At 38.7% G+C, this 23,268-nt stretch overlaps 2 protein-coding genes across 2 annotated transcripts in view; one reads left to right on the forward strand and one right to left on the reverse strand.

Moving 5' to 3' along the window:
- The window catches only part of ACAD11 (acyl-CoA dehydrogenase family member 11), a 30,137-nt gene that overhangs the window by 1,017 nt on the left and 5,852 nt on the right, over positions 1–23,268 (reverse strand). The window contains exons 3-15 of the mRNA XM_027676108.1: positions 22,505–22,531; positions 21,824–21,945; positions 21,275–21,381; positions 21,009–21,129; positions 19,234–19,311; positions 18,704–18,842; positions 18,484–18,591; positions 17,207–17,305; positions 5,162–5,228; positions 3,596–3,681; positions 3,342–3,413; positions 2,350–2,504; positions 353–469 (exon numbers count right to left, since the gene is read on the reverse strand). Coding sequence (XP_027531909.1) covers positions 353–469; positions 2,350–2,504; positions 3,342–3,413; positions 3,596–3,681; positions 5,162–5,228; positions 17,207–17,305; positions 18,484–18,591; positions 18,704–18,842; positions 19,234–19,311; positions 21,009–21,129; positions 21,275–21,381; positions 21,824–21,945; positions 22,505–22,531 — 1,298 coding nt within the window. The remainder of the gene's footprint in view (positions 1–352; positions 470–2,349; positions 2,505–3,341; positions 3,414–3,595; positions 3,682–5,161; positions 5,229–17,206; positions 17,306–18,483; positions 18,592–18,703; positions 18,843–19,233; positions 19,312–21,008; positions 21,130–21,274; positions 21,382–21,823; positions 21,946–22,504; positions 22,532–23,268) is intronic.
- On the forward strand, positions 9,560–15,034 carry ACKR4 (atypical chemokine receptor 4). Its single transcript, XM_027675547.1, has 2 exons — positions 9,560–10,420; positions 13,253–15,034. Exon 2 carries the CDS (start codon positions 13,272–13,274, stop codon positions 14,331–14,333), a length of 1,062 nt encoding a protein of 353 aa, XP_027531348.1. The 5' UTR covers positions 9,560–10,420; positions 13,253–13,271; the 3' UTR covers positions 14,334–15,034.

Here is a 23,268-nt window from a genome sequence, read left to right on the forward strand (position 1 = left end):
CTGAAGATTAGTATCTCACAGTACATTCCTTCCTCTCAGGGTTGGATGAGGGCTCTGCTGTTCCTATTCCCTGGGTATGGTAAAACTGTTTCCAGTCACCCAAAACTATCCTACTATGTTGAAACAAGCAAGCAATGCTTGAACAGATTCATCTTGAAGTTTCTGAGATCACTTCCCAATCCTCTGACAATTAAAAGCATGTCTTAAGCCTCTCTGTTTTCAACATGAAATCACACTCTACAATTAGAATAATAATGTTTACCAATATGTTTTAGTTTGTCTTTCAACCAGTTGAACACACAGATTTTGCATTCCCCATGTACTAGCTGCAAAAAAAAAAAAAGAAATTCACCTCCTTTCTTGCTTTTCTGTTGCCCAACATGTCAATCTTCCTGGCTGTTTTCAGTGTGAGCAGACGAGCCTGTTCTATGCTGAGGCGGCATTCGGCAATCCAGTGGGCAACAACTTCCTGCAGAACCCAAAGCCAGCAAGGGGAACGTCAGTTAATACCTCTGAGCACACCCTAAAGTGCATCTGCTCCTCAGCAGGTGCATGCTCTGTCGACTTAGAGACACTCGTGTGCAAATTTAAGGTAGTTTGATGCATGTCATCTAATGAGGAATAATAAAGAAACCACTAAAAGGTACTCAAGATAGAGCAATTCTTTTCCTGTCAGGAAAGAATTAAAAGGGAAAACCTGCAGATTCTGGCACACTTTTGAAGTCCTGGTCAGACACACTGCATGCTGGCCATTTTCCTGAAGTCCTTCAAAGCCTGGTTTTTACTCTCTGCTTTCCTTTATCCACTAACTGCACTCGCAGCCCTCTCACCCTGTAACAAGCCCCAGTATAAAACAGTGGGGAGAAAGGGGAGAGGAATTCCTTCTACTTTGCTTAAACTGCTGGTGGTGGTGTGTGACAGACAGAGCCAGGAGAACACCTGCAGGGTGGTGCCTGCTGCATCTGCCTGATGATAAATTAGAAGCTCTCTTGATCCAACATGAAGTTAACAGTCTTGGCAGCCCTTCCCGGCTCCTCTTGGCTAATTTCCCCCTGCAGCTAACATACCACAGTAGAAAAAAATGTGTGATACTTGTCAGTGCAAAAGCTGTTTGGAGCCTAAGCCAGCCTCGGGGACACGCTTCTCCCAGGGCTCTGGATTTTGTAGCCTTGGCAGGCACAGGACATAAAAGCAAATGTACAGCACTTGCTTCAGTGCAAAGTCTGGAGGCTCAGCTTAGCTTGTGCCAACAAAGATCGTCAGAACCAGGGTGGGAGTGTTCAGACATGCTCTTCTGCCTGCAGCTCCCAGAGTCTGACTGCCCCATGGGTGGTGGTGACAAGCAGCCTGTTACTCAAAGCAGCTGCCAACCTCATCCTTTCCTTAGTTATCCTCAAGCTGTGCAGAACCTACTCTGGCTCTGCAGCTGCCTCTGCATTGTGCCTGTGGCTTCATCAAACATCGTTGTTAATGTAACAAACTTCTGAGAAAACAGAATGTGCCTCATGCAGCTCTGAATAATTCTAGGTTATGCTGGTGAATGGAAGTTTGGCGAGGACGTGACCGGAAAACAGATATGTAAGGTTGTTCCTTCTGGATCTGTACAAACAATTTGCTACGCGCTGTGCCAGATATTAGTACAGTTTCCTTTTTCCATTGCTTTTACTTGTTTTTTCCAATAAAGTCATCCCAGCTGTTGGGAAAACTGAGGAACACTTGAAATGTGAGAGGCCAACTACCAAATGCTGATGGTTCCTCCTACAGAAGGCAGATTGTCATATTTTTATTATTTTAGCAAGCAGTTGCTCATGAAACAGTATTTCAATTCCAGAGCAAAATAAGAGCAAAAATCACAACATGCCCTTAGTTTGGTGTGTACTATCATAAGTAACTACAAATAATTGATTGAAGAAGTAAAATTTTCAGTCAGATTTAGACCCCTGAGTGTTTCCAGTGATTGTGAATGGAGACATCCAGGTGACAAACTGTATACATAAAAATGGTGAATTTATACTGTAACTATAGAAACATAAGCTGTATACCTGAAAAAATACCTGTCCAAATAGATCAGTGAAAGCAGAGTAAAACACGCAGTGACAAAATCTGTATTCAAATCCAGGAAAGGATATCCAATTCATTGCAAAGAAAAAAAAGATCCCATAGGTTATAGTGAAAAATGGCAGCCTTGCAATGTGATTTTTTTCTTTTGCCATCCGAAGCCTTATGAGTAGGAATTCAAGGTTAGGGCACATCTACTTCTGTGTCCCTTATCAGAATCACAAGGTTGTGTGTGGGCAAAACAAAGGTCACTGTCTGGAGCATGTGAATTGAGACAGGGAACGTGCTTACATGCTGATACAGCTTCTTCCCGAAAGTCTCCCTCTGTGCAGAGCGCTGGCACATTATCTCTAAAGCAGCTTCAGCCGCACCGAGGGACCTCATGCAGTGGTGAATCCGGCCTGGCCCGAGCCGACCTTGAGCTATCTCAAACCCCCTGCCCTCACCTGGTTGGAAAGAAAAACAGGCACATGAAGACTCCATGACTCTCTTTGAAATGATCCATGGCTCCAAGCAGAAGTGTGCTCATAGCACCAGTGGTAAAGGCGAGCTGCTTAAAAGTTTATTTTGCAGAACTGTTGCTTGTTTACTCCAACCAGATCTATATCGACACACTATTAATAATACTTACATCACAAAGCACACTCCAAGATGGTTTTTGAGAAAGTTTGATTTACCTGATAGAAATTAAATTTTGTTAATCTTCCATGAAAAAATACATCTATAAGATTTGGAATGAGTATCTGAGGGGAGACTTTGAGGTTTCCAGGTCCAAGGGCTACTCAAGAGAGAAAGCTCTTTGAGCAAAATAAAAAAAGCAGAGAGGAAATAGAAGAAATCAGGATTTATATTAAGTAACAGAAGTAGAACAGAGTTCTCCCTGCAAAGGGTCACAGTGCTGCTTATTCTTTCTTTTTTTCACTACTGCTAAGAACTGGCCATAGAGTACAGCAGGCCATTCTTTCAAAAAGTCTGTGAAGTCTATGAGAACTGGTTTTGGGGAAAGAATGCCACTGACAGATTTTGCTTTGCTCTACTTCAGGGCAGTGATATTTGCATGACGGCCACAGTTGCCCTGCTTCCTCCTGCTCTAAACAAGGTACGTTCAAGCAGCAGGTAGGCTGCTAAAGGAAGACTGGTCTCCCTCTTACATGTTTGAGACTCTGGCTCAGCTGACCACAGCTGTTTACAATCACTTCTGATGATTCATTAAATAAACCACTGTTTCATAAAGCTTGGTTCATTGCTATATGTATTAGAAATGAATTAGTGCTGAAACTCACCCAGGATTATGTTGGAGACAGGCACTCGCACATCGTTGAAGTGTATCTCAAAATGTCCTCCATGGATCTCATCTACAGGGACAGAAAACACAACAGCAGAGTAAAACAAAGGAGGATAAAAACATAGCCTTCAATTCCTAACCCTTTTTTATATATGCTGATTTATTTCATATACAGTATTTATTAACATTACAGCAGCTTCTGAGACTGCTAACAAATTAATACACATATATCTGATAAATATGATCACCTACCCAGATAGCCAAACACTGAGAGGGGTCTTATCAGCTTCAGCCCTGGAGTGTCCATGGGAACAAGAATCATACTGTGCTGCTTGTACCTGATCAAGACAAAATGCACCTGTTAAACTTAACTCTGAGTCTGCCTTCTGTCCCCTTCCTCTGCTTTTTTTATCTTCTATCCTCAGTTTAGCACTCGCATAAAGCCAGTGCTGAGATTTACCTGCACCATCCTGCCCACACACAGTGTGGCTTCAACACTCCTTGAACCACCAATCAACAAGTGAAAATGTATTACTGGCACATAATGCACCAAACTCCTACTGCTGTACCTTCTGTGCATGTACTTCTGTATCACCCAGTCAGTTTTCCTAGCCCTGCCTTTCTGTTTTGTCCTCGAAACAACTTTATCAGAATCATCATCTTGGCTTGCCTATAGTTTAGGGGAAAAAATCCCCACGTTTACATTCCTTACGAATATTTAAGGTCAGTTATTAGTCACACAGAACTGGAGGGGATGTCCCAGGTCCCTGAATTCGGCCTCCAGTTCTAGCAAGTGGAGTGTCACGTTATCCCCTCCAAGAACTTCTCTTCAGCTTCCAAGAGCTCAACAGATGCCACCATCCGTACAGCCGCCAGGCAAACCATCCTGTGTGCTGTAGGCAACTTACTGTTTGCTTCTCAATGGAACCTAGCCAAAACCACAAACTTCAGACAATCCATGGGATTTGGGCTAAAATCCAACTTAGAGATATAAATGTTCCAATTCTTTTGCATTAAACGCCATGTTATTTTAATAGAACCAAACATGAAGCATTTCATTCATCACTTATGTAAGTTTTTGCAAAAGGCAATTCTAGTTTGGTAAGAAGTTGAACAACATGTTTATTTTAAAGAAGAAGAGGTAAGTATTATGTTTACACATACAGGAGTGGAATGAGTAAGTCTGATTAGAGATCTGCAATGCTCTCTGCTTACACAACTTCACATAACCAACATCTCATGGTACAAACTTAACTTTCTATACCTACAGATTACTTTGTGAAAAACCGAGTAGATAAATTCAGGTCTATGGTGTGCCACTTTAACCATTCTGTTCAGGGAAGCTCTGAAAAGTTTTGGATTTATTATTTAAACAAGCAATTCTACCTTATATTAACTGCTTTATATACTATACTTACAAAATAAATTGTAAGCCAGAGATAGCTGTTAAACAACTGATGCAGACTAGAAGTTATGTGACCAAGATAAAGTTAGTTGAACCCAAAAAAAATTTCCTGATCCAATTCATCACACAGCTGCACAAGCACTGGAGCTGGTGCAATGGATGGGAGTGAAAAGCACACCAATGCAAGATAACAGTGGAAAGGTTGGGAGGCTTCAGTCATCAGCAGCTGATGGCAAAACAGGAGCTTGAGCAGCAACAAACACATGCAGAGGTTTAAACTCCCGTCTAATTCATGAGCACATCCAACTGATCAAGGCAATTAATGGCATTTCATTCAATAAAGTTTTCTCAAGCAGTGACTCCTCCAGGGAACAAGTTTCAGGTAACTCCTTGAATCTCTTAGGAATCCTTACCTGGATGCTGAGGAGTTTTTGGTTTTGCCCATTACAATTGCAACTTTGCAATTTGGGTTTCCAGCACCTTAAAAAAAGTGAAAAATACAAAATTAGTTTTCAATTTAAAAATCTCAGTGTAGAATCAAATGAAGCTTCATAACAAGAAATCTTACTCCCTTCCTTTCCTGATACAGGAGATACAATCTACTGCTGTGTTTACACTCTGAATAATCAGGTTGAAACAAAATACATCTTACTACTCAACATGTAAAAGGGAGTTGACTGTGGGAAGGGGAACATGAAAATCCAAACATCCAAACCCTCCAGGATCCAGCTCCATTATCTGTTCCAATGAAAAGGGAACAAGAAGATACTTGAAATGGAATCTAATTACTTCTGTCTCCATTACAGTTGAGCAAATAAGTGTGATGCAAAAACACATCTCTCAAGGTGAGATGCTGCTATTTCAAAAGGAAAACTTCTTTAAAAACATCTTTAAACTATAAAGATTGGAGGGTCTATGTGGGAATGGAACACCAATGGGATTATAACCAAATTATGCAAATAAGACTATCAAAGGGTTACCCTGATGACTTTGCTACTACGTCAGCATAACTTCCCTGGAATGCAGGTTTTTTCCACCTTTACACAAATGATTTTAGATTGCACTTCAAAGAAGGCTCTAAGTGGAAATTGTTACCTGAAAATAGTCTGCTAGCATTTCAAACCATTGATAACATTATTTGAAATGTTTGTTATACAGACATATTTATTATGCCTTTGTAGCACAAAGCCAGCATTTTAATTTACAAGTCCTAAAGAAGACTCTACCATTGATTAAAATTTCTATGAACCTTAATCCTTGCTGTCTTTTTAAGATTTCTTGGTACCAAAGCATGCTCTCATTCCTTTCAAAGCCTCACAAAGGTAGGGAAAATACCTGATGGATGTAACAATCAGTAAACTTTTTTATTGCATCTCAATGCCTATGACAAGCTTTGCGGAGATTTAATTCAAGGTTTGATCTATACCAACTCGGTTTGTTCTGAGGTCAGAAACAAAGATGACTTTTTATCTTTGGCAGCTGTTAGTACAAGGTTAGGGAGCCTGTGGTCTAGACAACACAACCACCTGGCTTTGAGCTGAGCTTCTTCCTCCTACAAACAGCCACTGTGATGGCCAGGAAGCGGGAGAGAGATTTATTTCATTCTGATAAAACACTGCCTGTTTTGAGGGCCAGACTGCCGGCTGTTTACTTTCCTCTCTTGAAATATGATATTCATCCATTGTTTCCAGAGTGGGGTTATTTTTGTGGCCCATGAGCTGTAGAGTGCTAACGAGCTAAAAATCTGAGTGAAAAGCTTTGGCAGGGGGAATAAATCAGCCTGGTAAAAAAAAAAAAGTTAGATTCAAAACAGTTGTCTCGTTTGGGCAACTGCAACAAGCAGGTGACCAACCCCAAATGACACAACATATGCTTTGCGGGTACTACTCTGCACAGAGAAACACTGCCCCTCTGTGTAAGGGGCATTTCATTCTTCTCCTTTTCCACAGAAGGTAAAGAATTGCCTGAGATCAATTTTCTAAACCAGACCTACCTTGAAGTGAGGTTTAAAACAAAACATATTTTGACTTTCTGGAATCTCTTTAAAAACTGTTTCGTAAATAATCCTCAAGTCACATTCTTGCTTCAAAAAAAGGCGAATTTCACCATGTTGTATGAAAAAGAACCCAACCAGAGAAAGCTTTCATCTTGAACTCAGTGAGAAGTTCACTGAGAGCTAAACGTCTGGTTAGATTCCCTAAATAATTTGTACAAATTTCTGGAAGGCAAATGAATACCTCCATTTCATCTGTTCTTATTCCTATCTGAGCACAGCAAAGGAAGGCAGATTCCTGGCCTTTCCACTCCTTAGAGTCTGAAGTCCTGGAAACCTAAAACAAATTTTATGTGACTTTGACCTATAAAAGCCAGAAAGAAGTTCTGATCTAATGCAAGACACTGAAAGACTTCAGTGCTTTGGAAAGAATGCCGACAGCCTGGATGGAATAAATCTCTCATTTGTAAATGGCATTTTTACATTACTTACAGAATTCAAAGAAGCTGCTGCAGGATGGGGGGAAGAGTCACAGAAGCCTGTTATTTGGTAGGAGTTAGAAGTAATTTTGCAAGAAACTCACAATTGAACAAATTTTAGAAGGTCAGTTTTAACAATATTTCCATATTGATAAGCTTCTCAATAAAGTTTTCCATGTGTATATGACTGTACAATCTGTACAAAACTTTTAAACAACAATGCTGCTACACTGGGCAATATCTTAAGTTTAACTAACCTGTTATACTTTCTAACTCTTCATGGCACTCAGATAGGCAAAGACAATGATATTTTAAAATGTGCTCAGAGGGTTGGCCACGATCCTACTAGAAGCCTAGTCTTTGTTATCTGGAGCATAACATGCTTAAGATTACTGATCTTCACACAATCAATTTATATTTCTGGTAGAAAGGGTACTAAATGTGGCACAGACACAGAAGTACAACCTGTACTTAAAGAAGCTGCCACACAGCCTGCTTTCAGAAGCCACTAGCACTTTAATTCTTGTAATCTAGTTACCTATTTTTCAGCATTCAGTCTTCAATTTTTTTGAGTCTAAGATGACTAAGGCAGGATAAACTACTACCTGAATGCCCAGAATACCTATGATTCTTGCCATGTTGGCTGCTGCACTGTCAGCTCAGTGGGTTACTTCTCTCTGCTAAAGATAAGGGGTCTGTGGTGACATTACACACTTGTCAGATTCCTAGACAGGTACTGATAAACACATTCTGCACCCTCCTACAAGAAGAAACTGGACCAAGTAGGGTGGATGGCACTGTGGTACTGATTGAGATGTGGGGATCTCCTAATGAAGAAAAGGGACACTGCATGCAACCTTCCCAAGAGCCTGCAGTAATTCCTATCCACCAGCATATTGTATTCTACAGTTTTATCTCATCTTTTCCAGATAACCCTGCAGGCATCTGACTCATGTATGGTAAATATTATAATGTAGCTGCAATCAAACAGTAAAGACAGAGGCAATGGTGGGGTTCTGCAGCTGCAAGGGCTATGCAAGTCCTGCCACTGCATGCGGCTGCTGATCATTCCCAGCTGGAGCTCACAGGCTCAGATAGTGCCAGTGAGAGCAGCTGCTGCGCTTAGGAACGTTTTTTCCCCTCAACCTTCATGCCACTTTTACACAGTCACAAGTGCTTTTAGTTAAATAAGATCTGTTTTGCATTCACTCTTACTAATTAAAAAATTTTTGTTATTTTTGAGCCTACAGGATCCTCCTGAAACACACACGACAGTATTATTTCTGTACTCTGACTAGAAGGTTCTGTTCTCCCTCCTCTCTGCGAAGTTACAAGGAGCTTAGGCACTGGAATAAACAGTGCAGGAATTACACAAGCTGCCTTCCTACAGTCTGCACGAAGAACCTCTTGGGGACTTCTGCAGGCAACACACAATTCCCTGGGAGCATTCTCAGTTCTACAGTGATTATTCTATCTTGTTGGAGACCATATTGAGACCAAGCCTATTTAGAACTGAGAGGTTCATTTATTTTAAAGAGATATAGCTCAGGGCTCTAAGCCATGACATGACTTGCAAGGACATAACCTGGAAGCAACCCAAATGTCTTATCTGCCACTGTGAAGAATAACACTGAAGTACTGTGATAACTCAAGATGAAAAAATTGCAGAAATATGCACATATATTGTGGGACTCTTTCTCTAGACTCCAATTCTTCTCCCAGCCCATTTTACCTTCTCGTTCTGAATGAAAACGAAGTATTTGGAAAACATCTGCCCATTACATTCTTAACTGACCATTTATAAAAACCTTTCCTTTCACATATTTCAAAATAACTGAAGCACACACAGATGGCTAACCCAGCTGTGGCAGGTGCATCAGAGTGCCAGAAAAACCAAAATCTAACCTCTGGTCTGCTCAATATCTCTCTCTGTTGTTTGGCTTCAATATTGCATTTACTGAAACTCACTAGACTGCTACAGGATAACTCAAACAAAGCTGGATTTCACAGGCTTCACAGAATATTCTTAGTTGGAAGGGACACACAAGGATCATCGAGTCTTAAGTGAATGGCTCGTGTGGGGATCAAACCCACAGCCTCAGTGTTATCAGCACCATTCTCTAACCAAACAGATCACAGAAGGCTCCTGACACTCTGCACAAGCTACTCTTGCACAAGACAACAATTTGAAGCTCTAGAGATTGTGTAAATTTAAGCAAAATCAATCATTTTAGGAATTCTTAGCACAGCTAAGTCCACAACTCAGTGCAGAAATACTATTATCTGAATGTAAAGTGCAGATTGCCTCCACCTGCCCTTTCCTGTAAAAGTTTTGACTCTCTATAATCCAGACAACACACTGCAAGTGGAAGAAACCTCATGGATGTAACAGCATCTTTCTAGTTTTCTTCTAGAGTATCTGTCTGTTTTGCAGTTTCTGTAGAAATGTTACCAAACTAACTTGATTCCAGGTCTGACTGACAACATTAAGTCCCTGAACTCTCCCACAGGATGCAGGATTACTTGCTTTATCTGCTTTATAGTCTGGTTGACAATTTACCACTTGCCTTCACATATTTTTCTTACCATCTTTCTGGTTTCACATACTGAAGGAACCACCTCCCCCTTCTCAGAAACACCAAACTCATTTTTCTATTGTACCCCCTAAAAAGTTACTTAAAGGAGGGGATACAAGGATCCCTTAAAACCTTATGTAGGCAGCCATCAGAAGCAAAGTAGTGCCCCGAGGAAGGAAAATAGTGACTCCCTATGGACTCTGAGGCAGTAACTCAGCCCCAGGGGGACCTACCCCTTTTTCTCTCCTTTTTACCATTTAAATGTGTGGTTTGCTAAAAGCCTTCTGATGATGTAAAAAAAAAAATTTGGAGTTGCAGGAATAAACCAACCAACAGCACAGTGAAATAGTAAGAGAGACCTGAGCTTCCAAAGAACACACACATTCGGTTGGAAGAGGGAGGAATGTAGGAAGTGTACGTGTTCAACACGAGAAGAGTTTCCAGGAAAGCATAATTTTTTAAATTTTTTTTTTTTAACTGGCAAGTCATAATGAAAGTGCAACTGACTTCCAGATGAGGGTGTGGTGCTTGAAGACAAAATGCAATGTGCCAGACCAATTCAGACCACTCCACCGAAGCACATCTCAATTGCAGTACCTGCTACTCATCTGCTGACAAAATAAGGTTAGTTTTGTTTTAATATTTACTGCTCTGTATATTGTGTGATATACTTAGCTTATTTACATACATTTACTCTTAGTTAAGTTGGCTTTACAGAGAGAAATCATTTCACTAGGGCATACACTCATTTCCAGTATCAAAATTAGATTTGTTGAGTAGGACAGAATTTTGCTTAATTCATTAGAGACAAAAAATCTTTCTGTTTAAACTGGGGATATTAACTTCATTCAACATGCACTCATACAATCCCATGTCAAGTTTAAACACACTGAATTTGTATTTGACTGGAAGGCTGGAATAATTCTGCAAGAAAACATGCAGTTGCAGAGTAAATATCTATTAATATATCTCCTAGAAAACAGCATTTGAAAAATCAGCAGAGCTTCTGAGCTATTTGGGTTCTTGTGGGCAGTTTGTATGTGATAAGATTCCTTTCCGTCATAACATCCTGAGAAACCTCCAGCTGCAAGATGCAATGTACCTGTAGCAATCTGCTTCTGTAAGAGATTCCACGTGGGCATGGCTCTCTGTGTGGGACTAAACTAAGCTTGTTCCACCAGTGTACAACACCCAACTCAAAAGGGGCTAATCTGCTTTTTGTAGCAGGCACATATACGTGTGTCTGAGAAACAACAGTAACAGGAATCACAAATACGAATAGGTATGTTAGCCAAAACAGAAATGTGTTTTTAAGGGAGAAATATCAACTGCTGCATTTTAGGTAACTCTGTTTCTGTCAAAAGCTTAGGTCAGGCAAAAGCCAAGGCAGCGAAGCACAGCGTGACAGCCTAAGTGCTTTGTCATACAGACTTCTTGGAGTTTGCACTGAAATGTTTACTGCTTTGCTTTCAAACAAATTCGCTAGTGATCCAATTTGATTAAGCATTCCCAGCCGGGTTCTGTAATTAAGTGCTTTAAGACCACAACTAAATCTTTTCAGTTTAACTTCTAATTTTCTTCAAATCTCAGCTAAGTGGATTAAACCCTCCTTGCAGCAGTTTCTCTTCTACTAAAAAAGATTCACTTGCTGCTGATAACTAAATCCCTCCTCAAAGTACCATAAAGCTGCAAAAGATTACTGCTGCTGGAGAATCCTGCTAACAGAGCTTGTCAGGCATAGAACATCCCTTGCCAAAGTACTAAATAGAATGACTGTACTTTTCCATTCTGCATATCTCATTTAGGCAACAGTAAATGGCAGATTACAAGACTTAAAATAAGAGTGATCATTGTTTAAAGTTTAATGGAGAGTGTTTTGAAATGTTAACAGAATAATCCAACAAAGTCACTAAGGATGAAGCCAAACCAAACAGTTAATTTCAAACTAATAAACTTCTTAAAATATTTGGCTATCAGAATCACTGAAAAAAAAATCAAACAAACACAGAAATTATTAATTTCTCTCTATTTAGTTGGTCTGTATCCCTTATTATGAGATCAATCAGTAACTTATTTTTTCCTGGTAGACAAAACACATTAAAAAAATTTAAAGCAATACTGTTTATAATAAAGATTTGGCAACCTTTCATTTAAACCATTGTCTAAAAACCAGAAATTATATTTGGGGTTTTTTGCAAACTTGAAAAAGCCAAATTGTAGCTCTGGGGCAGAATAACAGATAACAATCTGGTCTCAGCACACTGACCTCATATTCTGAAACACTGCAGATGAAGAGAAAGGGGGCATATGTTTTTTGTTCTCAGCTAGTTTTTGCTACTGCAGTTAAGAAACCTTAATCCTATTTATTTCAAGAAAACAGGGCACTGCAGAACTGTAGTTTACAATAGAAAGAATTTCAGCACATTAGTCAATGAACACAATTACAGGAAAAGAAGAGAATACTGTACGACACAACTTGCTTAAGACACAATCTGAAGACAGGAACTTCAACCCTAAGCTGGCAGTGAGAACACAGCTTTAGTGTTTACGGAGTAAACTTGTCATGAGATTGTACTGGAAAAAAAAACAGAGCTTATGAGCTGTTTGGGTACTTGTGGGCAGTTTGTATGTGATAAAATTCCCTTCTGTCATAACATCTTGAGAAGCCTCCAGCTGTGTACCCGCAGCTATCTGCTTCTGTAAGAAATTCCATGTGGGCAAAGCTGGCTTTGGGGGATAGAGACTAAACTAAGTTTGTCCTACTGCTGGTTCAGCAACAGACTCCACTGCTGTACTTTATGCAGTGGGCATGTATATGTGAGCCTGAGAAACAAAAATGCTCTCCTTATATTATCCTCATATCTGAAATTGGTCAAAATTTTGTCAGCGGGCACCAAAAACTACTGTTTGTCTCAGTTTTAATCTGCTCGTGTTCCTTATGCATTCGATTGTAACAGCATTTACAGCCTTCAACCGGTACTCCTCGTTTTGCCGAGGCTGTAGAGAGAAAGGTGTAATTCCAACCCTATAAAGGTACAGACAAAGTTATATTGCAATGGAATATTGTCAAACATAACTGAGACAGAGCAGCTAAAGCAAGGATGGCTCCTTGACTGAAATGTGGAAATCAGTGAAGGGCACTCCAAACATCTTGCAATCTCAAATGCCAACGTTAATGAAAGCATTTCTGTTGAATCCATTTAACATTGTATTGCACACACAGATGTTGTCAGTTACTCTATTCCATGTGAGAATTTGAGATGGTCTGTTATGCCTCCATTACCATTTAGCTCTACTTTGATTATTCACAAATGTATTCTCAATATCCAAATTCTTTAAATTTGAGATGTATAAGCAACCCTGAAGGAGGGGTTTAGTTGCAACAGAAATCTTACAACTTAAACTCAGTATTATTTCTTTGGTATCCCCTTCTCCCCCTTTTTTTGTGTCTTGTAGCTTTGCCACAGGCTGAGATATGAATAACTCAACTGATTACTGGACCGGGGATGAGGAGGATGATCTCAACCATGTTATAGATTACACTTCATATGAACTTCTCTGTGAAAAAAGCGATGTGAGAAATTTCACCAAATTATTCCTTCCTGCGTTCTATGCACTGGCTTTCACCGTGGGAGTCGCTGGAAATTCATTAGTGGTTGCAGTTTACGCCTATTGCAAGAAACCGAAGACTAAGACAGATGTGTACATCATGCATCTTGCCATTGCCGATTTGCTCCTGCTCTTCACCCTCCCTTTTTGGGCTGCAAATGCAGTGCAGGGATGGGAACTTGGAAACTCACTGTGCAAGCTCGCTTCTTCTCTGTACACCATGAATTTCAGCTCCAGCATGCTGTTCCTGGCCTGTATCAGTGTTGATAGATACAGGGCCACTTCTGAATCCCGGGGCCATAGAAGAATTGGCAAACACTGTAGTGTTACCTGCATCTGTGTCTGGCTGTCTGCCATTTTCCTCAGTATCCCTGAACTAGTATTTAATCAAGTCAAGAAACACAATGACAGGAATGAATGCCTTCCTGTATTTCCAATGAACATGGAAACACTCTTAAAATCAACCATTCAAATCCTGGAAATTATCCTGGAATTTCTGCTTCCTTTCCTAGTAATGCTGATCTGCTATTCCGCTACTGCTCGGGCAATCTTTAGATCTGCAAATGTTAAAAAGTCTAGACCTTTCATGGTTCTGCTGGCAGTAGTGGCTACTTTCATAATCACTCAGCTACCTTACAACATTGTGAAGTTCTGGCGAGCCATAGATATCATCTATATGTTGATTACTGACTGCGATGCAAGTAAAACCATAGATGTTGCAACCCAGGTCACCAAGAGCATAGCTTTGTTTCACACCTGCCTGAACCCTATTCTCTATGCCTTTCTGGGTGCTTCTTTCAAAATGCATATTATGAAAATTGCAAAAAATTATGGGTACTGGAGAAGACAACAGCAGAATGGAAGACCTGAAGAAATTTCTATGAATTATGACGAGCAGACAGAAGAAACAATTAGTTTCACTATATAGACTCTCCATTACTTTCATCATCTTATATAACCAAGGGAATTATTCACTAATTCTAGGGGGGTATTGTTTCAGCAGCTGTTTCTCTGCAGGTCAACTTTCAGATGAATTTTTGAACCTGTACACTAGCCAATACACTACAGAGCAGTTCAAAGTGGAACATGTTTATCAGAATTAAACATCATGCAAGAACTAGATACTGAAATTCTGAGAAACAATAGAGATATTTACTAAACAACAACAAAAACTCAAACAAACCCCACTACAACACAACCCAAACACCTAAAAAAGCCAAGATTGAAATTTTAACGTGTACTAAGCAATTAAATAGCTGTGTAATGAACAATCTGTACAAGTCTAAACATCTAATTAAAACAGAGAAAGAAACCATCATCAATAAAACAGCAGTACAGGAACTTTTGCACCAAAAGTTAATACTCTTGTGTTTCTCCAACTATTCTGTAAAACTTTAGAACATCTGCCTAATAACTGAGTTCCATTTTTCAACTCAGCTATCATTCCATATCATTCCTTGCAGCTTGTAAGTTTGTGGCTGAGAGTTGAGAGGGACAGGGGGGGAGAAAAAGCCATTCTCTATGTGTTTCCACATATGTATAGCAACAACAACAGCCTCCAGAAAAAGCAGCAAGTCCATCTCCATAACTACGGAAAAATGACTTTTCACCTCTCCTTTTCTGCTTACCCTAAACTTCAACAAGGCCAGTGCTCTATGGGAGGCAGGTTCTAGAGCTCTATAAATGTAAGAAAAAGTTAAGTTAATCTCCAGATACAAGGCTTGGAATTTCTATTCAGAATTTTTAAAATTCATCAAGCACTGCAATAACTGTATCTGCTAAAATATATGGAGACTCAATAAAGTCAAAGAACGAAAAAATGCACTGGCTTTTGTTTATTCATACTCTGTGTTTGTTTTGTTTTGTTTTAGTAGGTACTGACATCTCTCATCATCATAGGCATTTACCAACCAGCAAAGTGTAGAGGCCTTCCTTGACAAATCAGAGAGGCTCTGTCTCTATACGGAGCTCACAGATTTACAGTTTTTAGACAGAGAGGTACCAAAGCTGTCTCCTGCCACAGCATTGGCAGGGATTCCAGGAAAACAGCAGTTTTCTGTGAGTCACTGGAAGCATTTCAAGTATGCTGACATATTAGCTTAGCTTTCAAAATGAAAATGGGGTGTTACAGCATATTGTCCTTGTCTTCAAACATCCTGTGGGCTCCGACAAAATGCCTGATCTACGCCTTATGAAAGCCAACAAGAATCATTTTTAGACACTGTTCCCAGTTACACAACTATGGACTGGAAGAAAAAGCTCCTAAATGACAGACAACAGGAGCACAAACAAGACATGAGCCGCTTCTCCCCGTTTGGATGACAAAAGCTCGCAGAATTTCTGCCCATCGTTTTGAGAAATACTAGGGCGTGAACGAGTAAGTCAGAAGTGCTTGACAGAAGGTCTACAAATACACCATAAATCTGACATATTTAAGCCATACTGGATTTACAGTACACAAGCAGAACACCCATGCAGAGTATGGAAAGAAATTCCAGTTCTTCCACAAAGTAACTGTATCCTTACATGTGTGATTTACGGCTTGTCTTCACAAATACAGAGTGGCTGCTCACAGAGTGACATTCTGACCAGGCTGTCAGGCTTCTGGAATTCCCAAATATCCAATGTCCTAATGTTCCACTCAGAGTAAAAAGGAAAAAAAAACCAACCAAAACCAAAAGAACCCAAACAAAACAAAAATCTCAAAAACAAACAAAAAAATCCCAACCAGGCAGAAAGGGAGATTCTGACTAAGACAAAGTTGAATGAACGTTGTTTCTCAAACTTCTTGAAATTGCAGAGCCTTTTATGTCTCTGTCTTTATGCAAATCTGACTGTGCTAATTGTTTTTACTAGAATTAAAACAAACCAAATCATGCTTACTTTATGTTAACTCTCCCTTTTATAATTCACATATCTAATTTTATGAATATTATTTTGCATGTATGACCTCCTACAAACTTTCCCATTACTTCCTCGGGGACTGCAATGCACAGCTGGGAGACACTGACCCAAAGCAAAGGTAGCATCCAGCAGCTAAGTGACACTCTTGGGTCAGGGGACAAGATACCATGCCTCCTGTTTTACGGGAGAAGAAAAGAGAGAGAGATCTATCTTCTGGTGAGTCTCAGTATTGCACAAGCATGTATCAGTAGGTAGCTGACACACTCCTGTACGTGAATGAAACATTCAAGTTTAACAACTCGGCTTATGTACTTGGCTTCCAAACTCCAAAATGATGACTTTCAAGTTGCTGTCACACATGTTTTGGCAAAAATGTAACAGTACAATATCAGGGACATTTACCACTTATAGTACAATCCATTGATTTTACTGGAAATTATCATATAAGAAAATCTCCTGAAATACTCAGCCCAAGAGCATCACAGGCTACTTTAAAAAACAGCCACATTTTACTGTAACTACACAATATACTCAAACCTCACACCCAAACTGCTGAAGACAGCTTCATAAAAACAAAGTTTAAAGGGTATGGCCATAAATGTGTGAGTTACCTGACAGAAAAAGGTAACGCGTAGAGAACAATAGTGGCATACATTCTGTGAACAAAATTCAGAGGTTCCAAAAAGCATCCAAACCTCCAAATTGAATTAGAGTCTTGGACTTTGATTCATAGAACAAAAGCTCAATTCAGCTCTTTCTGTTGTTTTAAATTCTATTGCCTTTACTCGAGAAAAGACAAATTTCCATCTCATAAACGAAGCATAAATATTTTTGTTTTAACAGTTCTTAGAAAAAAATTTAGGCTTAGCCATTCTTATTTAGGGTTTCCACACTTACCACTGCTCCACCACTTCTTGCCATTGATCACATAACTGTTTCCGTCTCGCTCAATGCTGCATTGCATATTGGTGGCATCACTTGAAGCCACATCAGGTTCTGTGTCAAAGGAAAAAACAAAAACAAACCACTGGGTTAAATGAAGAGGTAGTACTACCTCCACAAATATAGGGCTGTAGATATACTCTAACAGTAACACGGTTTCGCTCCCAGTAGAAAAGTTGTTTTCAGAACCTCACTGCTGGTGGCCAAAAGACTTTCTATTTTCCAACAACCTGTTATTCATAGCCAGTTTAAATGTACTTGTTCTTGGGCTCAGATTATCCATTACGATCAACAGCCTTCTTCCTTTCCTGATCTTCTCAAATCTTTTATCCTTCCAATGTATTTAGAGAAAACAGTCATGTCTCTCCTCAGCCTTTTTCTTCCCCTGGGTTCTTGTCAAGAGAAAATGAAAAGATTGAAACTAATTCAATCTATTTCACTACGTGAAATAGACTATACAAAGCTGTCAGCAAAATGTCATCAATGATTATTTGGAACAGGAAAGATTATTCCTCTCTCCTTTCACCATTACTTTTTTTTTAATAGGCAAAAGCTTTTGCTTTAAAGTAAAAGCATCTCTTTCCTCTTGGGGAACACAGAATTTACAAAATAAGGGTCCAGCTCTGCAAGGCTGAGTTCTCTTGACTCCTTCTGATGTAGGAAGATCAAGATTTTGACATCAGATGTTCCAAAAGCTACCTTCCTACAGCAAGAGCCAGACTTTCCAAAGATGTTGAATGCCACAAGCTTTCAAGAGCAAAAATGATTACAATGCTGAGCTATGGACATAAGGCAAGTTACCTCCAAGTTCTATCTTAAAACCTCTACCTATGACATACTGCAAAACTACACAACTTTAATCACAGTAATCATACTTGTACCTAATTGTATGTTTCTAAAGAACCTCAAAGCATATTATAAAAAAGGGTGAGCTCTATTGTAAATCTGTTTGGTACTATAAAATGTATTTTACTAGTACTAAAAATAAATTGAAGATATATAGAAAACAAATAGTATTGTAACCATAAAAAAGGTAACTACTGGGGAAGGGCAGCAAGGGTGCTTCACTCTGCATTCACACCTCATAGATTTTATATTCAAATACATTCACAGATACAATGGAAATTTTTGTATTAATTTATTAACACACAACTTGAAGTTTTCTACTTTTTGCATATACCATTTAAAGTTTCTGCCAATTGCCTCTAACTTTCTTCTGGAGAAAAATTTACCTGTCATGCAGAAGCAAGAACTAATCTTCCCTTCTAGGAGAGGCTCCAGCCACTCTTTCTTTTGTTCTTCAGTCCCATACATGTGGAGGACCTCCATGTTTCCAGTGTCTGTAAGAAATCAGAAGTCATGTTTACTTCTCAAGACACACAACTCATAAGGTGCAAGATGACCAACTTTTAAATGCTCTCAGTGCTGTAGTTATGGGACAGGGCTGCTAACCTGGTGCATGACAGTTAAAAACCTCAGGAGCAATGAGGCATTTCCCTGTCTCCTCAGCTATTAGGGCGTAGTCAAGCTGGCTGAGACCACTGACATCTGGAAGAAAAAGGTTCCACAGACCTTCTGCTTTTGCCATTTCCTGTTGCAAGGATCAAGAGAGAAAAATACCATATAATAATACCAAAAATACAAAAAAATCTAAAAAAACAGAAAAATAAATTCTGGCTTGCTAGACACTTCCTTCCTGCTGTCTAATATATCTCACGACTTTTTTCAATAGCTATTTTGAAATAATAGGTACAATCTTTGATTGAAAATTCAGACACACCCCTCACAGAACTCACTTTGTTTTACTCCCCTCTCATTTCTCTCACCTTTTGCACACTTCTCTCTTCCTTTCTTTTCACTATTCCTCACACTGTTTCTTTCCATGCAGAGTAACTTCTCCAGCATGATATGCCAAACACTCTCCTGCTCTATGTCTGTGCTCTTTTACTGCTAGAATGTTAAGAATATTTACTATCCCATACCTTCAGTTTCTCAAGCAGTGGTGGTTTCTTCCATTTTTCCTCAGTATTTCCATGTTCGGTATAGTATTTTATTATTTCCTTAGAGAAACAATTAAAAAGATGCTGTTTAAATTAAGAACACATGTAACACAGAAATAATAATATGATGTCTCTTCCAGCCCTGTGCACCAAGAAACCAATTAAAGAAATATTCAACATAGGTTTTCATTGTATAGTGAGTTGTATTATAAAATTAAACATATAACTGAAGACCAAACTGCAACCTATTCATTTTGCAAGACTTGAAATGCATCACAAAGATGACCCCAATCAGTACCTTATTTCATACAATTATTTGGGTTCGTTTAAAGTATATGGTGATGATGCTAGAGGTCAGTATTTTCTGATGATAAAAGTACCTGTTACCAACAGTACACACAAGAGGCATGAAACCAAAAGTAAAAGCACAAATGAACGCCTGATTCAGGTTTCCTGTCACAACATTCAAATATATAAGCCAGTTTATCTTTTGGTAACAGAGAAAAACCCCACAAAGAATACATTTTCTCTTCCTGTCAAAATAATTCCTTAACAGATTACGTCAGCAGTCATTCTGAGCACCAGTGATTATTAGTAAAACTATATATTCAGTAATCTTAGTATTTCCACAAGTATGTTTTAGTGAGGTACAGCACTTCAAACCTCACCCAGAACTAGTTAAAAGACTGAATAAAAGTAGTTCCCTCTTCTGAAAATGACACAATAAGACAAATGCCCAAGTAAAATTCAGAAGTCCTGATTCACAATTCCTGTTATCAGAAATAACTTACAAGCACAACACTACTCATCTGCAAAACTTTGTGGTCCATTTATTTTTAAAGCAAGTACTTTGATCATTGCAAGGCTTCCTTGGACAGTCCTAAACTACAATCCAAAACCAGTCACAGACAGACTTTTAAGAAACTTTGTGTATCAAGAGTTATTGCCCTTAACCCCTCCTCATGATAGGCAGATGCATTCATAAATCTTTTAGATTAATATGTTCTCTGCACTTCTGCCTGATTGCCAAAACCAACCAACCAACCAACCAACCAACAACAAAAAACCCAAAACAGAAAGCCAAAGAAACCAATTCTGCAACAGAATTCATCTGTGCTTCCATAAGGCTAAAAGCTGAACCAACTTTCTACGTGGAAAATTTCTAATCTCTCTAGGATAAGAAGCAAAATGATTCATCTCATTTTCCCTTCCACTGATTATTGACTTCTGTGGGTACTTCATTATCTGATTTCAAATCTTCACTGGTATTAAATATATTCAGGAATGAGGCTACATTGCTACATTACGCGATCCCATTTTTTGTCAGAAAAGTCACAGCTTAAAGAGAAAGCAAGAAACAGAAACAGCTTCATATAGTTAAAAACAGCAATTCCCAGTATTAAATTAGCATCTTTCCATTTATTATGTAAGAGTTCTAGGTTTTTGTTAAAGTATTTTAGCAATTTCCTTTAAAAAGTAACTCTTACTAAAAAGAGAAATTTTTACAGTTCAAAAAATTTAAAAAGTAACTCAGCTTTCATTAACAATGCCTACAACATCTTAATCCTGAAAAAAAAATAGACAATAATGATTTCTGCTAATATTTCTCAATGCCACAAATATCGCTACATGAAAGTAAGGCTGTTTCAGAAAAAAACCAAAACAAGAAGATATGACTTCTATACATAGTTTTACATTTTTTATGAAGTCTAGTCTGAAAACGTTCCCTTATAAATAGGTTAACTAAAAGCTTTTACCTTCTCAGCTGGATAAATGTGCTGCTTCATGAACTGCTTGACCTTCAGCAAAATCTCTTGGCCTTTCCTACTTTGGTGGAAGAGCTCTCCAGAAATGTGCTGTGTGCTGCTGAAAGATGACCTAGGGAAGAACACTCAATGGAATGACAAGTAAGACCAGATTTTCCCTCATAATAACATAAGCTGCCTTACACAGGCATTCAAATAAATGAAGATGTTGTAAAAGCTTTGCCTTACTGTTGACCAGTAGTTTAGATCACTCTTACCTTTTTGAGAGCTCTAACCCTCTCTCTGCCAAAGGCTTCACAACCTTAGCAAATTCATGACTATTCTCTGCAGAAGCATTTCCAATGAGATATCTAGCATATACACCCTAAAACCAAAAGAAAGGCATATATGGTATAATTATGCATTTAAAATTGTCTCTTTAACACATCGGTGATCTCTTCAACTATGAAAGTAACACTTAAATGCACATACTCTTAAAAGGAAAAACTTAGCACCCAGACAATTTTACTGGGATATGCTAATATTAGTTTTGGTCCATCTCTGATATAATGGAGATACTTGCTGTACAAGAGTTAAAAAAATACCCCAGCTAAACCAACCCAAAGGCAAACCCCAAAAAGTCATAGATGAAAACAAAAAAATAAAAAAGAAAAGATAAATGTCTGCACATGATACTGCAAGCAAGCCCAGCCTGTCCGTCAAGCCAACTGACAACAGTATAGATATATGATTATTATCCATGACTAAATTAACTACCCATATACACACGAAAATATGTGACATTTCAGCAAATGTGAGTGTATTACCTGGGCTATTGCTGCCATTTTAAAATATGACAAAGCAAGAAAAAAGTTGAAGTTGGATAAAGTAGTGTTAATACGCCGGCAGCGGCAGTAAATGGAAACCAGCTCTTCAAATGAAGGATTTTCTAAAAAACAATACAATAATTTTTTAGAATACTCAACACTTGCTATGATTTTTTTTCCATCTTATTCTTCAACAGTTTTTCATCTTTATGGGATATTTCATTTCCATAGTAAACACCATGATTTGTAATTTCTCATGGTGTAACTGTAATATGGGAAACAAAAGGAGAAAGGATTTGCCAGAATTTCAAGTAACTGTGACAATTCCTACCACCCCTCACCTCCACTCCAGTCAGGAAATTAATTTCAGCAAGGGGGTAGGATTTTTTTTTTTTAAATAAAAGTTACAGTTACATTTAAATTTCTGTTCTCTTCCACTATCTGTAAGAAAGGTTCAAACTAAACTTTTACCAAAGTAGCATATTGCGGCTAAGACATAGCTTGTTAAAACAGAACTACCTAAAACCTCTCTATCAGCATGCTTCCGACAATGAAGAAAACATGGAAGAGTTATTTTCAAGTGCAAAATTATATGTTTGTAGATTCCTGCTTATAAGGGTAACATTTCAAACAAAAATCAACCGTAGAATTTGTTTCAACAAAAAGATTACATTTTCATACCTATGGTGTCTTTGAAACCCAAGACACCTAAGTCCTTAGTAGATGTAGGCCAAAAGTAGAATTGAGTGGCATATGCTAAATCTGCTAAAGGATGACCAGCAGTTGAAAGTTCCCAGTCCAGCACCGCCAAAACACGAGCCTTAAATAAAAATAAAAACCTCGAGTGAGTGCTAGAAGACAAATCCTCTCCATCCACAAATGCACCAGCCACTTAATATCCATGAGTTTTATTTGGTTACTATATATTTAAAATTAAAAACATGCACTGTAGCTGTCTACAACAAAAAGAGTTCCTTTTGGCCCTATCTAAGGATCTGTAGAAAATTAAAATTCACATAAGGGCAGAAAGCTAGGCATTCTTCCAAAGAAAATCTGATTTAAATCTACATTTTTGAGTAGTGTTCTTCCTTTCAGAAACTTGTAAACTCTTCTAGTCAAAACATGATTGAATTAAAATATCCTAAAGAACAGTAGTACTGACAGTTGCTGTGTTTTTCCTCAGTCTTGTTGCACGGTCCTTTAGCACAGAAACTCACAGACCATGCAACAAACCCCCTAATTTATCACAATATTACGTATAGATTAACACTTACATGGGGAACTGAATTTCTTAAACAGGAAGTCAATCATTGCCCAGACTGTGACACAAGCTTCTGCTGCAAGCATCCTTGCAATGGTGTCTTCAGCTGGGTGTGCTGAGACCCCCCAGTCTGTCATTCTGATAAATTCTTATAATCCAGTTTGTCTGTCAATCTGAACGACTG

The sequence above is a fragment of the Neopelma chrysocephalum genome, unplaced genomic scaffold, assembly GCF_003984885.1.
Source record: "Neopelma chrysocephalum unplaced genomic scaffold, ASM398488v2 Primary Assembly neopelma1_26, whole genome shotgun sequence".
NCBI lineage: Eukaryota > Metazoa > Chordata > Aves > Passeriformes > Pipridae > Neopelma > Neopelma chrysocephalum.